This window comes from Convolutriloba macropyga, chromosome 5, assembly GCF_964194025.1.
Source record: "Convolutriloba macropyga chromosome 5, txConMacr16.3, whole genome shotgun sequence".
NCBI classification, from domain to species: Eukaryota; Metazoa; Xenacoelomorpha; order Acoela; family Convolutidae; genus Convolutriloba; species Convolutriloba macropyga.
This window is the reverse complement of record NC_134472.1, coordinates 24385916-24399654: the sequence shown is the minus strand read 5'-3', so window position 1 is coordinate 24399654 and position 13739 is coordinate 24385916. Positions and strand designations below refer to the sequence as shown.

Sequence of the window (13739 nt, the reverse complement as noted above, 5' to 3'; positions counted from 1 at the left end):
GATTTTTTCTTCTCAACTTGCTATACTAATACGTTTTCTAACATGCGAACCGATAAAAAAACTTTTTAACAAAAAAAAAGTTTATTTTTTAGGTTTGTGTAATAAGGTCTGTTTCCGGCAATACGACATATTTTCAGTTTACAAAAAAATGCCAAATTTTTTGGCAAAAACACAGAGCTGCATGTTTCTATCTCTAATTGGTACGTACCACTCGCAGGTTTCGGTGACTTTATCAGTCTTGTTCAGCGCCAACCAACTTTTCTGTGCCGTTCAATTGATTTTACTCACCTCTCCTTTACAATTTACGCAGATTCGATATCTAAACTAAACAATGTTAACTAGATATTGCTCCAAAGTTTTTTCATTTTTTTAAAAAGAATCAACTCTACAACATAGATTGTGTGGCTTGCTTGCAACTATGCACATTACGTTATCGTCAACGCAACTGTCCATTAAAACAGGAGTTTGAATTTGGTACAACTAACTGAAAATTTAGAAAGATTTGAATTTCTAACTACTTTGCTGAAATTTTTTCTTCATAAGATGCATTTCATATATATAGGAAAAAATTGTTATTGAACAACCTATCTCAAAACAAAAATTGTCTTCAGTTTGCGTACAAATTACATTATCCTGAAGAGAGAATTCGTAGCTTATAAAACTTTGCAGCTATAAAGAAGATCGTACGTCTATAGCCATTCGTTATAGACATTACTTTCGATATAAAGTTGCTGCTAATTATCTCTTCAACTTGTTCATTGTCGAATTACAATGGCCGTCTATCTTCAATCAGGTTCTGCTGCTGTGTTTATGTGGAGTGGTAGTGGTGGTGGTGGTATTTGTTATCTCTAACAAAGCAAAACTGAATCGTCAATTTGCCCTAAATGGAGGCGAAAACTAATACAAACCACACATGAGTATCAAAACTGTGACAAGCTCAAAGATTGAATGTTAAATCACTCAATGTCATTTATATTGTTCATTCATAATTATCATTGATCTTTCCAAAGTTACGAACACCTAAAAAGTGAAAGAAAATCATCATCAAAATTACATTTTTCATAGTTGCAGCTTATTCGAAAAAATTATCAATTGTTCTCTTAATTATTGAGATCAACATTAATTGATTATTGAGTGAATATTTATTGTAATTAATTTTTGTATTGATATTAATTGATTAATAATTGTATAATTTTTGTACTTACGAGCTCAGATAATTGAATAATTCATCGCCGATCAGTTCTAAAAAAACAATTTCACAGTCTTTTCACATCATGAAATTTTCATTATTCCTTCTGGTAATTTCAGCAGAGATTATGCAATTTGTTTCCAGTCAAATTCTAGAAGAACCAAAAGATTTGATTATAGATGCCAACGAGAATGCAGAGTTTAGGTGTTCCTGCAATTATCCAGACCCCGACGATCCACCGGATGTGTTGTTCTTCATAAATGGCAATAAAATAGAAAATATAGGCGGAGGAGGAGGACCCGGCAATGCTGGGATTATTCCAAAACCCCGCAAGAAGGGAGATGGTACGAATCTTTTTGAGACTGGTTGGAATAAATGAAAGGGGAAATAAGGGGGCGGTTGTTTGTTTGAATACAAATGATCCAATCCGTGGAATGTCAAACAATTTATCATAAATCGGAACCATAAATTTATGATTATCCTAGATCGGTATCTTTATATATGTATTGCAACGTAGGTCTGCTCATAGTGCGATTTGAAGAACTGAAAATTAATTTGTTCTACATCGTGGCCAAACAGAAAAAATATTCCACCATTTTTCAGAAAAACAAAAAACGCAAAGCCTCAAAAATCTGAACCAATATATAAGAAACCAATCTAGTTGTTTCTGTCAATTTTGTGCTCTTTCACTGTTTTACTACCTTTGACTTTTCTGATTGTGTGAATTCATTCCCTGTCTTCAAAAGGAGATAATCAACATATTACTTTGTCCTTGAAAGTCAAAGGCTCTAGAAAATACTTACTGCTCTGACCCACTTTAGTGGGGGGGGACTATATAATCAAACGGGTTTTTGATCAGTAATTTGGCCGATCGATACAGTCATTATAGAGTTGTGAGTGGTATCATTAAAAAGCCAGTCGAACGCAGAATATGGAAATCAGAAGATTTTTTTTTAAATCGTTTTTTTACATGGTGTTACCGAGATTTCAAGATTTGTGAGCAATCGGCCTGATTACGACGCTTTCGTTCACATTTTTCGTAATTTTTATCCCGATTTTCTTCAATTTTGCCAAAATAAGTTTGTCAAAATTGTTAGCGGTAATAACTTGGTTTCATCTTCAGATGGAGGAGGGTAGTTGAATTGCTGGACCAGAGCTTTTTTGGAGCAAATTTCTGTTAAAGTTTTCAAAGTTCAGACTCTTTTGTCATAAATGGGAGCACATATTCCTCTTTAGCCAACTTTCTATAAATTTGCAGGAAGTCGATAACTAAAAACTGCAATCATATTCTTCGTACGCTCAAAAAGAAAGTTTGTTTTAGCCCGCCAGCCTTAAGAGCGTTTTGAAATTATAATTTTTCCAGTTTTTCGCAAATTTAAAACCGGTAATCACACAAATTGCATTATTTATTTTTTATATACTGAAATTTCTTGCTTAAAAAATGATCAACTTTTTAAGTAATTGAAAAAATTATGCTCTTTTCTTGAGGCGCAGCAATATCACGGCTGATCTTAACCACACCATGGATCCTTACAATTAAAAAAATAGATTTTTTTAAAGTGTTTTATCGAAAAGTTACGGCATGTTTAGTTTTTTATGTTAATTACTGGCTCACAAGATAATCAAATCAGGGCTTAATTTTGGGAAAAAAAATGCTTATTAAAAATGAGTCCCAACAAAAATATAAAATGGTTTTAGAGTTAAGCTCATGGGTTGCATGTCTTTGACCAGTTGTTTTTGTAAAGTTTGTTGGACTTTTTAGGTTTTGCTTTCTTTTTAAATATTTTTTGAAGTCCAATGACTTAGTCGCCCCAATTAAAGATTCACATGGTTTTTTAGGAGGTATTAGTGAACCTTTACAATGCTTTACGTTGTTATCTAATGTCTCTTATGACTTTGAAAATTTTTGATTAAAAAAAAAGTCGGTATCTTCAAAATTGTCTTTGTCTTATCTTAATTCTTTTAAATTTTGTCGTAGTCTAAGCAATGACAAGCCAAATCTCCATTCACCTGATTTATAAATTAACGTCTGCAGCAACTTATGTTCAATTGACGGTTTTTGATTTTGATACTATGAGTTTTTTCTTAAAAATGATTTTTGAGCAAAACTGCAAATTTTATAGGTTCATTTTTTTCCTTATCGAATTTTCACACTATTGATAGGTCCAATGGAAGCAATAAAAAGTTGTAAAATTCCACAGCGTTAAAAAAACTGCAACTGAGTTCTATAAATGTGTTTGTTGAAAGTTTAATTCTTCATGGGCTGCGACACAGCTCTCTCTCAAAATTTGATGAAGTTTTTTATTCTTACCTTTGTTTATTTTTTTCTCGTTGCTGTGCAACATATTCCTGATAATAATAAATTTCAATTATTTCCCCAAGACGTATATTTAAACTTATTTAAAAATTCCAATTTAACCCTATTCGTTTTAATGACTTTCAAGTTAACTTTATAGAAAAAAGTTTCTTTCAATAGTTTCCCCTTTGCTCAATCCAATGTAATCAATTTATTAGGAAAACCAGTTGAAATTCAGATGAGAGATGAGTGATTTTTTACAGTTCATGCAGATAACCTCTGATAATTATAGTGTCTTGAACACTGTGGTGTCGTAAAATCGTTTCTGAAGCTTTGACTTATGTCTGTGTTTGTTGTTATTTTAGAGTTTTGTGACTTAGTCTCATTAATAACTGGCAAAATTGACTTCCCGAGATGTTGGAAAATGGTAAAACTCTTCTCGTTTAAACTTTGTTTTTTGCAACTTTTGAAAATTTTTGTTTTCAAAAACATATCTGGATTTTGAGCATAACCTTTTTTAAATCAATTTGTTCTGTCGACTTGTAGATAATTCTCTGTAAAGACATTTCAAAAGCTGTTTCCAGTCAGCAACAATTCAACCTTAATAATGCTTTCACTTTCAACCATTTGGTTTTTGGATTTGTTAATGGGAGATTTCACAAATTGTTTGATGTTCATATTTTGTACATTTTTCAGGTTTTTTTGTTTTTCATTATTATAACATTATCGGTAGGTCCCATTGGCTTCCAAAAACTGAGCATATAAAATGTTTTAACACTGGATGACAAACTTATTGTTTGAACGGCCTTCTTAATATTTTGGCGCAGAGTTGAAATGAATCTTTCATTTTTGCCGGTATCGGTCCTTCTTTTTGTAGTCGCCTAATGTACACTGGATAATAACAAATAACAATAATTCCTATGGAGAATTAAGTGAACATTTTAGTGATTTAAGCTAATATTTAGTGATTTCAATCAAGTCCCATAACTTTTCTTATGAAATATAGTTCAATTTGTTTACTTTAAATTTTATCTTATGCGAGTTTGATTTTGAGGTTATTTTTTATTATAGACTTTGAGTCGTAATCAATGTTTGTTTATTGATTTTTTTTATTGTCATCTCTAGTAGTCCAATTAACCAAAAGTTTCGTCGGCCCTCTTGCGTGGCATTTTTTTATGGCATTGGTGGATTTTTGAACAATATGTATGTTTTTGAAAGTTTTCTATCTCGTCCTCATTTGGTAGCTAATTAATTCAAGAATGTGCTCGAGCGGGGTCAGATTATTATGTGCAAACTCACATTAGCGAGCCTCCTTATTTCGTTTAAATTTTATTTTTGTAACGGATGACAAAATCTTCACTTTTCAGACACCAAGGGAACATATTTGCTCTACACGAAAACCAACAGGACAGCGCGCTCAAACTGTTTTTTTGAGAATCTACGAAAAAGGTGGAAAATTGTATTGTTTAATTACTGAAATTGATAAAAGCTATTAAGAATATGATTTTAAGAATATCAAACCAATATCATTTCAGGCAGAACATTCAACTTGCATTAAGCTGCAGAACGCAAAATTTTGACATTGACCTATCACATCTCAGTTTGAGTCAAAAGTATTTGTCGCAAAAAAGTTGACAGTGACATTGACCTGTCACATCTCACTTTAAGTCAAAATTATTTGTCGCAAAAAAAGTTACTTAAATGCCGATACGTGAAAAATATGCCAGAATTTTGTCAAAACAATTCATGAATTTTTTTCATATCTGTCTAATTGACATGTTAAATATCGTGGCACTGAGATACTTTTATTGTGAACAAGAAAGAAGGTCTTGGTAGAGTAGATAATAGTGACAAACAAATAGCTGTCGGTATTTTTCTCGAACGCTAAAAAATTGTATCTTGGGTAACAATGATAATTATTTCCATTTTTGAAGCAAACTTGAACTAGTTTCCCTTGTCACTTTTTTCCATATACGCTGGCAATACATACTTAAAGCAGGTATAGGTTTTTTGGCGTCTTTCGAAAAAAGTTGAGGGCCAAGAACAGCCTTATGTAAATTTGATGCTGACACGGTAAATTTGTTTATACATAAAAATATAAGCAATCGGGTTTTCGGAAAAACTTAGTTAATTAAAACTGAAATTGCGATTGAACTCTTTTTTGTCGGGTTCTCGACGAATGTCGGATTTTCTCCGTGATTTTTGTATAGTCAAGTTTGCTGTACATTTCCCCTGAAAAAAAACTCCTTGAAATTTGTGGCCCTCCAAAAGGCTTCTATGAGAGACGTCGATATGAGGTAACATGTCTATGAGAGAAGTCGATAAACTTGCAAAACGCAATGTATTCTTTCTCGAACCCGCCATTGTTTGGGAACTGTTTTCTTACCCCCATCCCCAAAATGTCGAATGTGTGCAGTGCCAGAAGTTAAAATGTCAAAAGTTCCTATACAGCCAGAAGTTTTCAGCCATTTCAAACTCTCAATTTGCGTCTTTAAGCAAAGTTACGTGACTTAATATCCTGTCACTTTGGAATTTGGACTTAATATCCTGAACCGCTTCGCAGATCGCGATAAACGTCAGAAGTTCTTAGTGGCTTCAACCAGAGGCTAGCTTGAATCATTTTTCATTCATGGTTGAAAACGTACTCTATTTCTGACCAAAACAACTTCCCGGAAAATTCCGTTCAGGGTAATTAAATAAGCATTGTAATTTAAGAGCATGTACAAGCACTTAAAATAATGTACACTATTGTACAAACGATAAGTACATCTAAAGGGTTTTAAAAGCGCCACAATTATCAAATGATACATTTTGAGCTTAAATCAGTTCTCCACCAACGGGCCACTGCGTTTTTGCGTTTTTCAATAAATAATAGACAATTTGTACAATTTCACAAAAGTTTGTACAAACGACATCTGAGTCATTATTCCTATTTTTTGTCTTCCAAAAGTCCGTTTTCTCCCAAAAATCAGTTTTTGTAATTGTTGCTTTGAAATAGCCCATCATTTTACGATTAATTTCAGACCACGAATGTTTGCTTACTATTCCCGTACCTCCCGCTCTTTTTCTTTTACAAAAATTGAGGACAGTTTTATATTTATGCAACGGAGCATCATATTGTTGAAAAATACGGTTTTGAAAATTTTAATAATCTAACTAGAACTGTTTGAACTGACTTGTTCGAAGATTTAACAAACGTTTTTCGCAAATCTGATTGTTTTTAACCCCAAAACACAAACGATTGACTGTCTGAACTCGAATCTGTTGTATTTTTGCGAAAAACTCGAACCATTTCTTCAAAGAACTCACATTTTCTTCGCTGGAGACACCTTGCGCTTGTTACTTTTTGGTATCGTTTTTTGGTATCTTTTGGATCCATCTTGTGTACTAGATCTTGATTTTTTGTTATTTCTTTTTTCTGTCCATGAAAAGCAAGCATTTTGAATCGCAACAGCGAAGGAAATAGAAATCGATCAACGCAGCTCAGCCATCTTTTCTGTGCAAGCGGAAAAAATGAGAAAAAAAACTCGCTTAAAACTACACAATTTGACGCCTTTATTCACGCGTTAGCGCGAATTAAACTAATGGAATAAAAATAACGTTTACAGAGCACAAAATTCTGCTGTGCGTTGCGTTTTGGTACTATAGTGTATACATTTTGTTCGGCACTAAACAGCGGTGTGATTTTAGGAAGCATATCAAGGCATTTGAAAATAGAGAGGGCAACAGTTCATAACAGTTCTGTCATCAACTGTACTTGTCAGTATTCTTCTCTGGACATTGCCTCTGACAGCAGAAATGCCAGTCTATATGTCAGGTCACCCGGTTCGTACACTTTTCTCTATATCTATTTGGATCCTCTCGCTCAACGACCCCCCTTCCCTTCCCACCGTTAATCTGCCACCGTTCAGTCCATTATCTATTCAATAGTACCCAGCAGCCTTGCCAAAGAATTATGTAATCTTTTCCTCAATACGTATTAAGGTGCGCATCTTTCTTTTTAGCCCGTCGATTTATTCCTACCATAATCTGTTCACAATTTTGGCAGGTATGTCATACAGATTCGCAATCTGTAATCGGGGTTGATTCGCGGTGTCGAATTATTCAATTACTATTTCAAATTAATTGGTTAATTCGCGGGGCGAATTCACTATTAGTTGTTTAGCTGAACGATTCAATATTCTGAATACAGAATATGCGTAGATTTGGCGGACCGGAATCTAGTCCTATTATTAAACTGGTGTTTCGCTTAGCGAAATAGGACTCAAAATCGTTTGATACACTTTATTGCTTTGGCGGAGCAAAATCTAGTTTAAAAGAGAGACAACTAATTTGAATTAAGAAAATGAGCAGAATGAAATGAATTAAAATAACTAAAATTGATCAACAATTTGATCACGACATTTGTATTCCAATTGCGGCAACTCAAGATCACGAGACAACATGAATAGACAAAGTTATCAGGCACAGGATATAAACAAATTGTAAAACGTGAAAACTTAAGATTTGATCTTCAAACAAGAACTCAAATTATGACTAAATTAAATGGCGAAGGAAAATGAACTAAATTAAATTTAACTACATAACTTGATTTTCTATTCCAAATCATTAGCCCCAGAATGAAATGTACCACTGTACCACATTTCCCTCTTGACAAAATAAATGCCGAAGTTATTTATCATAAAATTAATAACTTATTTACTAGTTACAACAATTACTACTATAATGCTTTCATTTCAGAAAGTTTTAGTTAAAACAGTTTAACGTTCGGCAAGTTTTAATCACTGTCACTCTCATAAAATTTTTCCGCCTCGCCGACCGTCATTGAGGCCTCTGGTCCCTCGTAGTTAGGCGAAATATAGTACTGAGTGGGGTAAGACTGTGCAGGGGAGGTAGGAGCAACTGTAAAGTCTGTTTCGTTGTGCTGACTTTGAGCTGCGGCCATCTTTATAGCCGAAATGATGGACCTGTTTTGGATCTGTGTTTGCTCAATAATTTGTCTCCTTTTGCTTCGCGAGGGTGCACTAGAACTTGAAGCTGTGGATGGACAATTTTGTACAGACGCAATTGATTCGTCTGACGCAGCTACTAAAGGCGTTGTACGTTGTCTTTTTGACGGTTTCAATTCCGCTGAAGCCTGGGTAGCTGCTTTCCGTTTTGGTCTACTAGGGGGCTCCGCGATTTCAATGGACGACGACGGCATTCCCATTGGCACCGAAAAATCACTCGTTAATTCTGCTGGTGGCTTTGGGGGCGCTGTTATAACTGTTTGTTTTGGTTTGGTGGGCATTCGTACTCGAAGAGCTCGAGTTACATTTGAATGTATCGAGGAGACCGCCTCCTTCTAATTTCTTTCTGGACTCTTTTGCATGATGACTAATAAGATCTTCAGTAATCTTTCCCGTTAATGTTTTCGGTCGTCGATATACATACACTTGTAATTCCGTTTGGCGTTCGGCCTTTGTGCCAAAATTAGCCAAATCTGAATTACGAATATTCACATCTCTTTTACCAGGCTCCTTTATCACTGATGTAAATTTATCTGTTTTCACCACCGAAGAACCGGGTGCTAACACATCATATAGCCCGTCCTGGCTTTTCTTGGAGCGTTTTGCTCTTGGTCTCTTTTGGCGATCTTAATTTCTAGGGAGGCTTCATTTCGTGGACCCGACAGTCCGACTTCTGGATGAGGGATCACTCTGGATTCGTTGTTTGGGTCCTCATTTTTCCGTTTTCCTGCGTCCTTGCTCAATCTGTCTCTGTTCAATTTGAGTTCTGTGTCACTCCGTTCTTCATTGTCCCAGTTTTCTTCGGAAATGAGCTCCTCCCATTTGACTGTCTCCAAATCCAAATATTTATTTAAAAAATTTTTATATGTCAGACTACTTGAGTCAGGTGTCGTCGATATATTACTTAATGGAGTATTAGCCTTTCTACCGAAATGTGCTTCAAATGGTGATATATTAATAGTCTTTTGACGGCATATTCGTAGTTGGTAAATAATTGAATTTATTGATGCTTTCACATTAAATTGATTTCGCGCCGCCATTTTATTACAAGCTAGGCGATTCTTGATTGTTTGTATTAGCCTCTCAACTAAATCAATTGCTCTGTGATCGTGTATTGGCGCTTCAATTAACTGTATATTATTTTGAATAAAAAATGCTTTAATTTGTTGTCCCGTTTGTCATCGAGCTTGACCTAGTATAATTGAACGGGGTATTCCGTGTAGCAAAACATACTCTTGAAGGAATTTCAAAATATTATCTGCATTAGCTCTATCAAATACTTCTGCTGTTGGAAATTTTGAAAATCGATCTATACATGCCAGAAAGTAAACCTCTTGATTTTTTTCATTATAAATTGGTCCTCCAAAATCAATTTGAATTTCTTCATTTGGAACTTTACATAACTTTAATGGTGCTCATTCATTAGCAGGATTAATGGACTTAAAATTTTTACCAATTTTAACACAGGGATTGCACTTTGCCGTCTTTGTGACTATGTACGGCATGTACTGTGCATGTACGGCCACCATGCGTGGGTTGCCATATCTGTCATCCCCCATGTTCCAGGGTGAGTAGCATGTATGGCTTCGACGTAGGCATCTTTGATTGCATGAGGGAGAGCTATCCTGTCGTCGACGCAGACACATCCATTCTTGACATGAAGGTCTTTCCAGATTGAGTGTATGTACGGTGATATCTGTTTACAACGATCTTCGTTTTCTGTTAAGATGCAATCTCGTATCTCCTTTAATATCACATCGTTGGTGGTGAGACTGGCCATTAGTTTGCTAGAAAAGATCTCCGAAAGGGCGAAGCTAAAGGTGTCCAAGTAGAGGTCGTGTACTGAGGGTGACGTTACTGTTGTTGTGTCCGTATTAGGGGTCACTGGCGTTGCGGATACCACTGGGGCTGTCGATGGTCCTGCCTCGTCCGCAAATCTCACTTTGGAGAAGGTCGATTGCTTGATTTGCAGCAAAGTTTCTTCTTCATCTGAGTTTGATTTTGACCTCTTGTAGACTTTTTTAAATTTATGGGCAATTAGTTGAAAATTGTTCAATTTGGATAGCGACTGATCGGTAGGGCGAGTTAAGGCAAAAAGAGAGTGAAGAATGATAGCTGTCTCGATTTGGATATTAGAATTTGAGTTATTTGGTGTTAATTTGTTAATTGAGTTATCACTTTCCGTAATTAAAAATGTTCTGGATTTCTCGGTGCGAATTCACTGCATAATTTGTTTGTGGAATTTGGATTATTTGAGGCTTGTTTTGCAAGCGGATTTTGTCCTGCGAAATCGACGTAAATTTCCACATTTAATAAGAAGCGTTTCGCACTGGGTTTAATCACATCCAATTTTGCTACTATAAATTGCTCGTCATATGCAGATATATTAACAGCTTTTTGTTGCGGGTCGCGAGAGATGTAATCTACTAATCCCATTTTGGAGCCAGGGAGATGATCAACTGTAAAATCAAATGGCAGTAGTCTATCTACCCAACGTTTCCATCGACTGTTATAGGATTTATTAGCTCTATTCTCTCTCATGATTGAAAGAAGAGCCCTATGATCAGTTATTACGGTAAATGGTTTGCCATATAAATAAAATTTAAAATTTTCAACGGACCAGACAACACCTAACAGTTCGAGTTCATGAATGCTATATCTGTCTTCCACAGAATTCAAAAATCGCGATGCGAAAGGCACAGTATGCCAACCATTTAGAATTTGTTGTTCTAATGCACACCCCAAAACTTTACGTGAAGCGTCGCATTTTATACGTGTTTCTAAATCCAGGTTGAAATGCTTATTTTCGGTTGTTTCAGCAATCTTCTCTTTAATTAATATGAACTGTTTTTCATGTTCATCCGTCCAAAGAAATTTTGTACTTTTTTTAAGCAAGGTCGAAGTGGGTAACATAATTGCAACAAGTTTGGAATGAATTTTCCTAAGTGATGAATTGAGCCCATAAGAATCTGAGTTTTGGAAGGTGCTGATAATTTTCCGATTGCATCTGTTTTATTTGATAATGGTGTTATACCTGTTTCTGTAATATTATGTCCGAGCCATTCGATTTTGTCTTTTACGAAATGACATTTTGCAAGATTTATTCGGAGATTTTCTTGATTTAACTTTATCAGACATTTTCGTACTAAATCGAGATGTTTTTCTATGCCTCCTCTGCTCACTATTAATATATCGTCCAAAAAACAGAAAGTATTATCCAGACCTGCAAGAGTACAATCGATCGCTTTTTGAAATTCAGCCGGCATATCCGTAAGGCCCTGATATCCGGTTTTAAAACGATATGTGCCGGTCATATCCCCGCTTACGAGGTTGAAGTTGCAATGGCGGGCCGTATCAGTGTATAAAATAAGCCGTCTCTTGCGGCGCGGCTGACAGTGTTTGAGAAATGGTTTGAATTAACGAGTCTATATTCGGCATTTGATACTTGTTTTTGTGAATAGTTTTGTTCAGGATTTTGGAACCTAATGCTATTCTGATTGAATGATCCTTTTGACCGTAATGACTACTGGAGAAATAAAAAATTGATCAGAGCAATTAGTGAGTTTTTCAATATGTCCATCGTTTAGCAATTTTTCAAGTTCGATTTTCACTTTTGGTTGGAGATGAATTGGCACTTTTCTTCCTTTTTGATGTATAGCTCAATAATTTTTGTGGAATTTTGAGCTGACCGTGTGATGTTTTGATTTTCCTTTTGGGACATTAATTCTGGAAATTCCTTTGCAAACGATTTTTTAATTGCACACGGTGGTCCTATATTATTGACTTCCGTATTCGGGCAAGGTTTTTGTGATATTGTTATGCCTAATTTATCGAAGAGATCTCGTCCGAGAATTGGTCGAAAACCATCAGCTACGACCGTGATTTTTGCTTTCTAAATTTTCCAATCATTACACCGAACTGGCGTTTTTAAAGTGCCAGGAGTTTCGACAATATCTAATTCTAAAGACTTTAATTCTAATGGTTTTTTCTCCGACCATTGTGATTGCGCACAGTTATACAATATTTCTCCGGCGAGCGACATATGGATAATCGTACAACCGCTACCGGAATTGAGGAGCAAGTGACAATCTGTGTTGCCGATCGTTATTGTCATATTTTGTAACGCTATTGTTGGTGATCTAAAATTTTCTACTGTCGCAACGTAATTGTCGTCCGAGGAATCATAGTCAGAAATACATTGTTCATTATAAATAATATAAATTATGTTTTGATTTTCCCGACTTGTATTTTGATCTGTAGTTTCAGCAATTTCTACATTGTTAATACGAATACTTTGACGTGAATGTCGTGCATTATTAAATTTTTTCCGACATACCTTGGCGAAATGGTTGAGTAAACCACAATGATTGCATTTCTTACCCATAGCGGGGCAAACCTGGCGGTGCGCTGTTGTCCAAGCTTGACCACGACCTCTACATTGACCAACTGCTGCACGTTTAGCTACTGCTCTGCCTGATTGATTTCCACGTGCACCCGCGCCCCGAAATCGATTGAATGTTTGTATTGCATTCACCGTATTGCCAGTTGCACCGTTATTTGATGATATTCTTTGCTGATTCTGATGGCTCATTTCCATATTGACTGCAATACTAAGTGCTCTTTCGGGGTCAACTGTGTCGCGGGGAAGTTCGCGTTCAACATGTTTGTGATGAAAAGGTCCCTGATGATCGCCTCCTCACAATTTTCAAAATCGCAATTTTCCGCCAATTCTTTCAAAATGCTGTAGAATTGTTCTACCGTTTCAACCTTTTTCTGCTTCCGTGAGAAGAATACATACCGATCGAAGGTGATATTTCTTGGGCGGATAAAGGCTATCTCCATCATCTCCCAAAGTTTGAGTGTAGTCAGGTCATAAATAATGTCATGAGAGAATTTTTGTGTTAGTAAGCGTTTTCCCTCTGTACCGATGCTAAGGTTCAAAAGAGACACACATTTTTTATCACAAAGATGCCATGGTCGTTCCCCGCATAGTACTCCCGCTTCTGTTATCTTTTGACATTTTAAGTCCCATTGCAACTTCAATTGGCTGTTTCGTATCTGACGGTCTCTCTCCGTGTCATGTGTTGCATCTTCAATTGGCATCTCGTACTTTGTTTCAGCTGGTAATCGTACCATCGTTGGTTTCGGTTGCAGTAGAGTGTCCAGTGTGATATTCTCGCGCGCGAGAATCGCTAGCTTTACTTGAATCCACCATTTTTCCCATCTGATTGGTGGGTCCGACGTT

At 35.8% G+C, this 13739-nt stretch overlaps 1 protein-coding gene across 1 annotated transcript in view; it reads left to right on the top strand.

Moving 5' to 3' along the window:
- The first annotated feature begins 898 nt into the window (after positions 1-898).
- Positions 899-13739, top strand: part of LOC142339890 (uncharacterized) — a 34085-nt gene continuing 21244 nt past the window's right edge. Inside the window, exons 1-2 of the mRNA XM_075390218.1 lie at positions 899-1533; positions 7176-7310. Of these exons, the coding sequence (XP_075246333.1) occupies positions 1275-1533; positions 7176-7310 (394 nt within the window). The 5' untranslated portion in view covers positions 899-1274. The remainder of the gene's footprint in view (positions 1534-7175; positions 7311-13739) is intronic.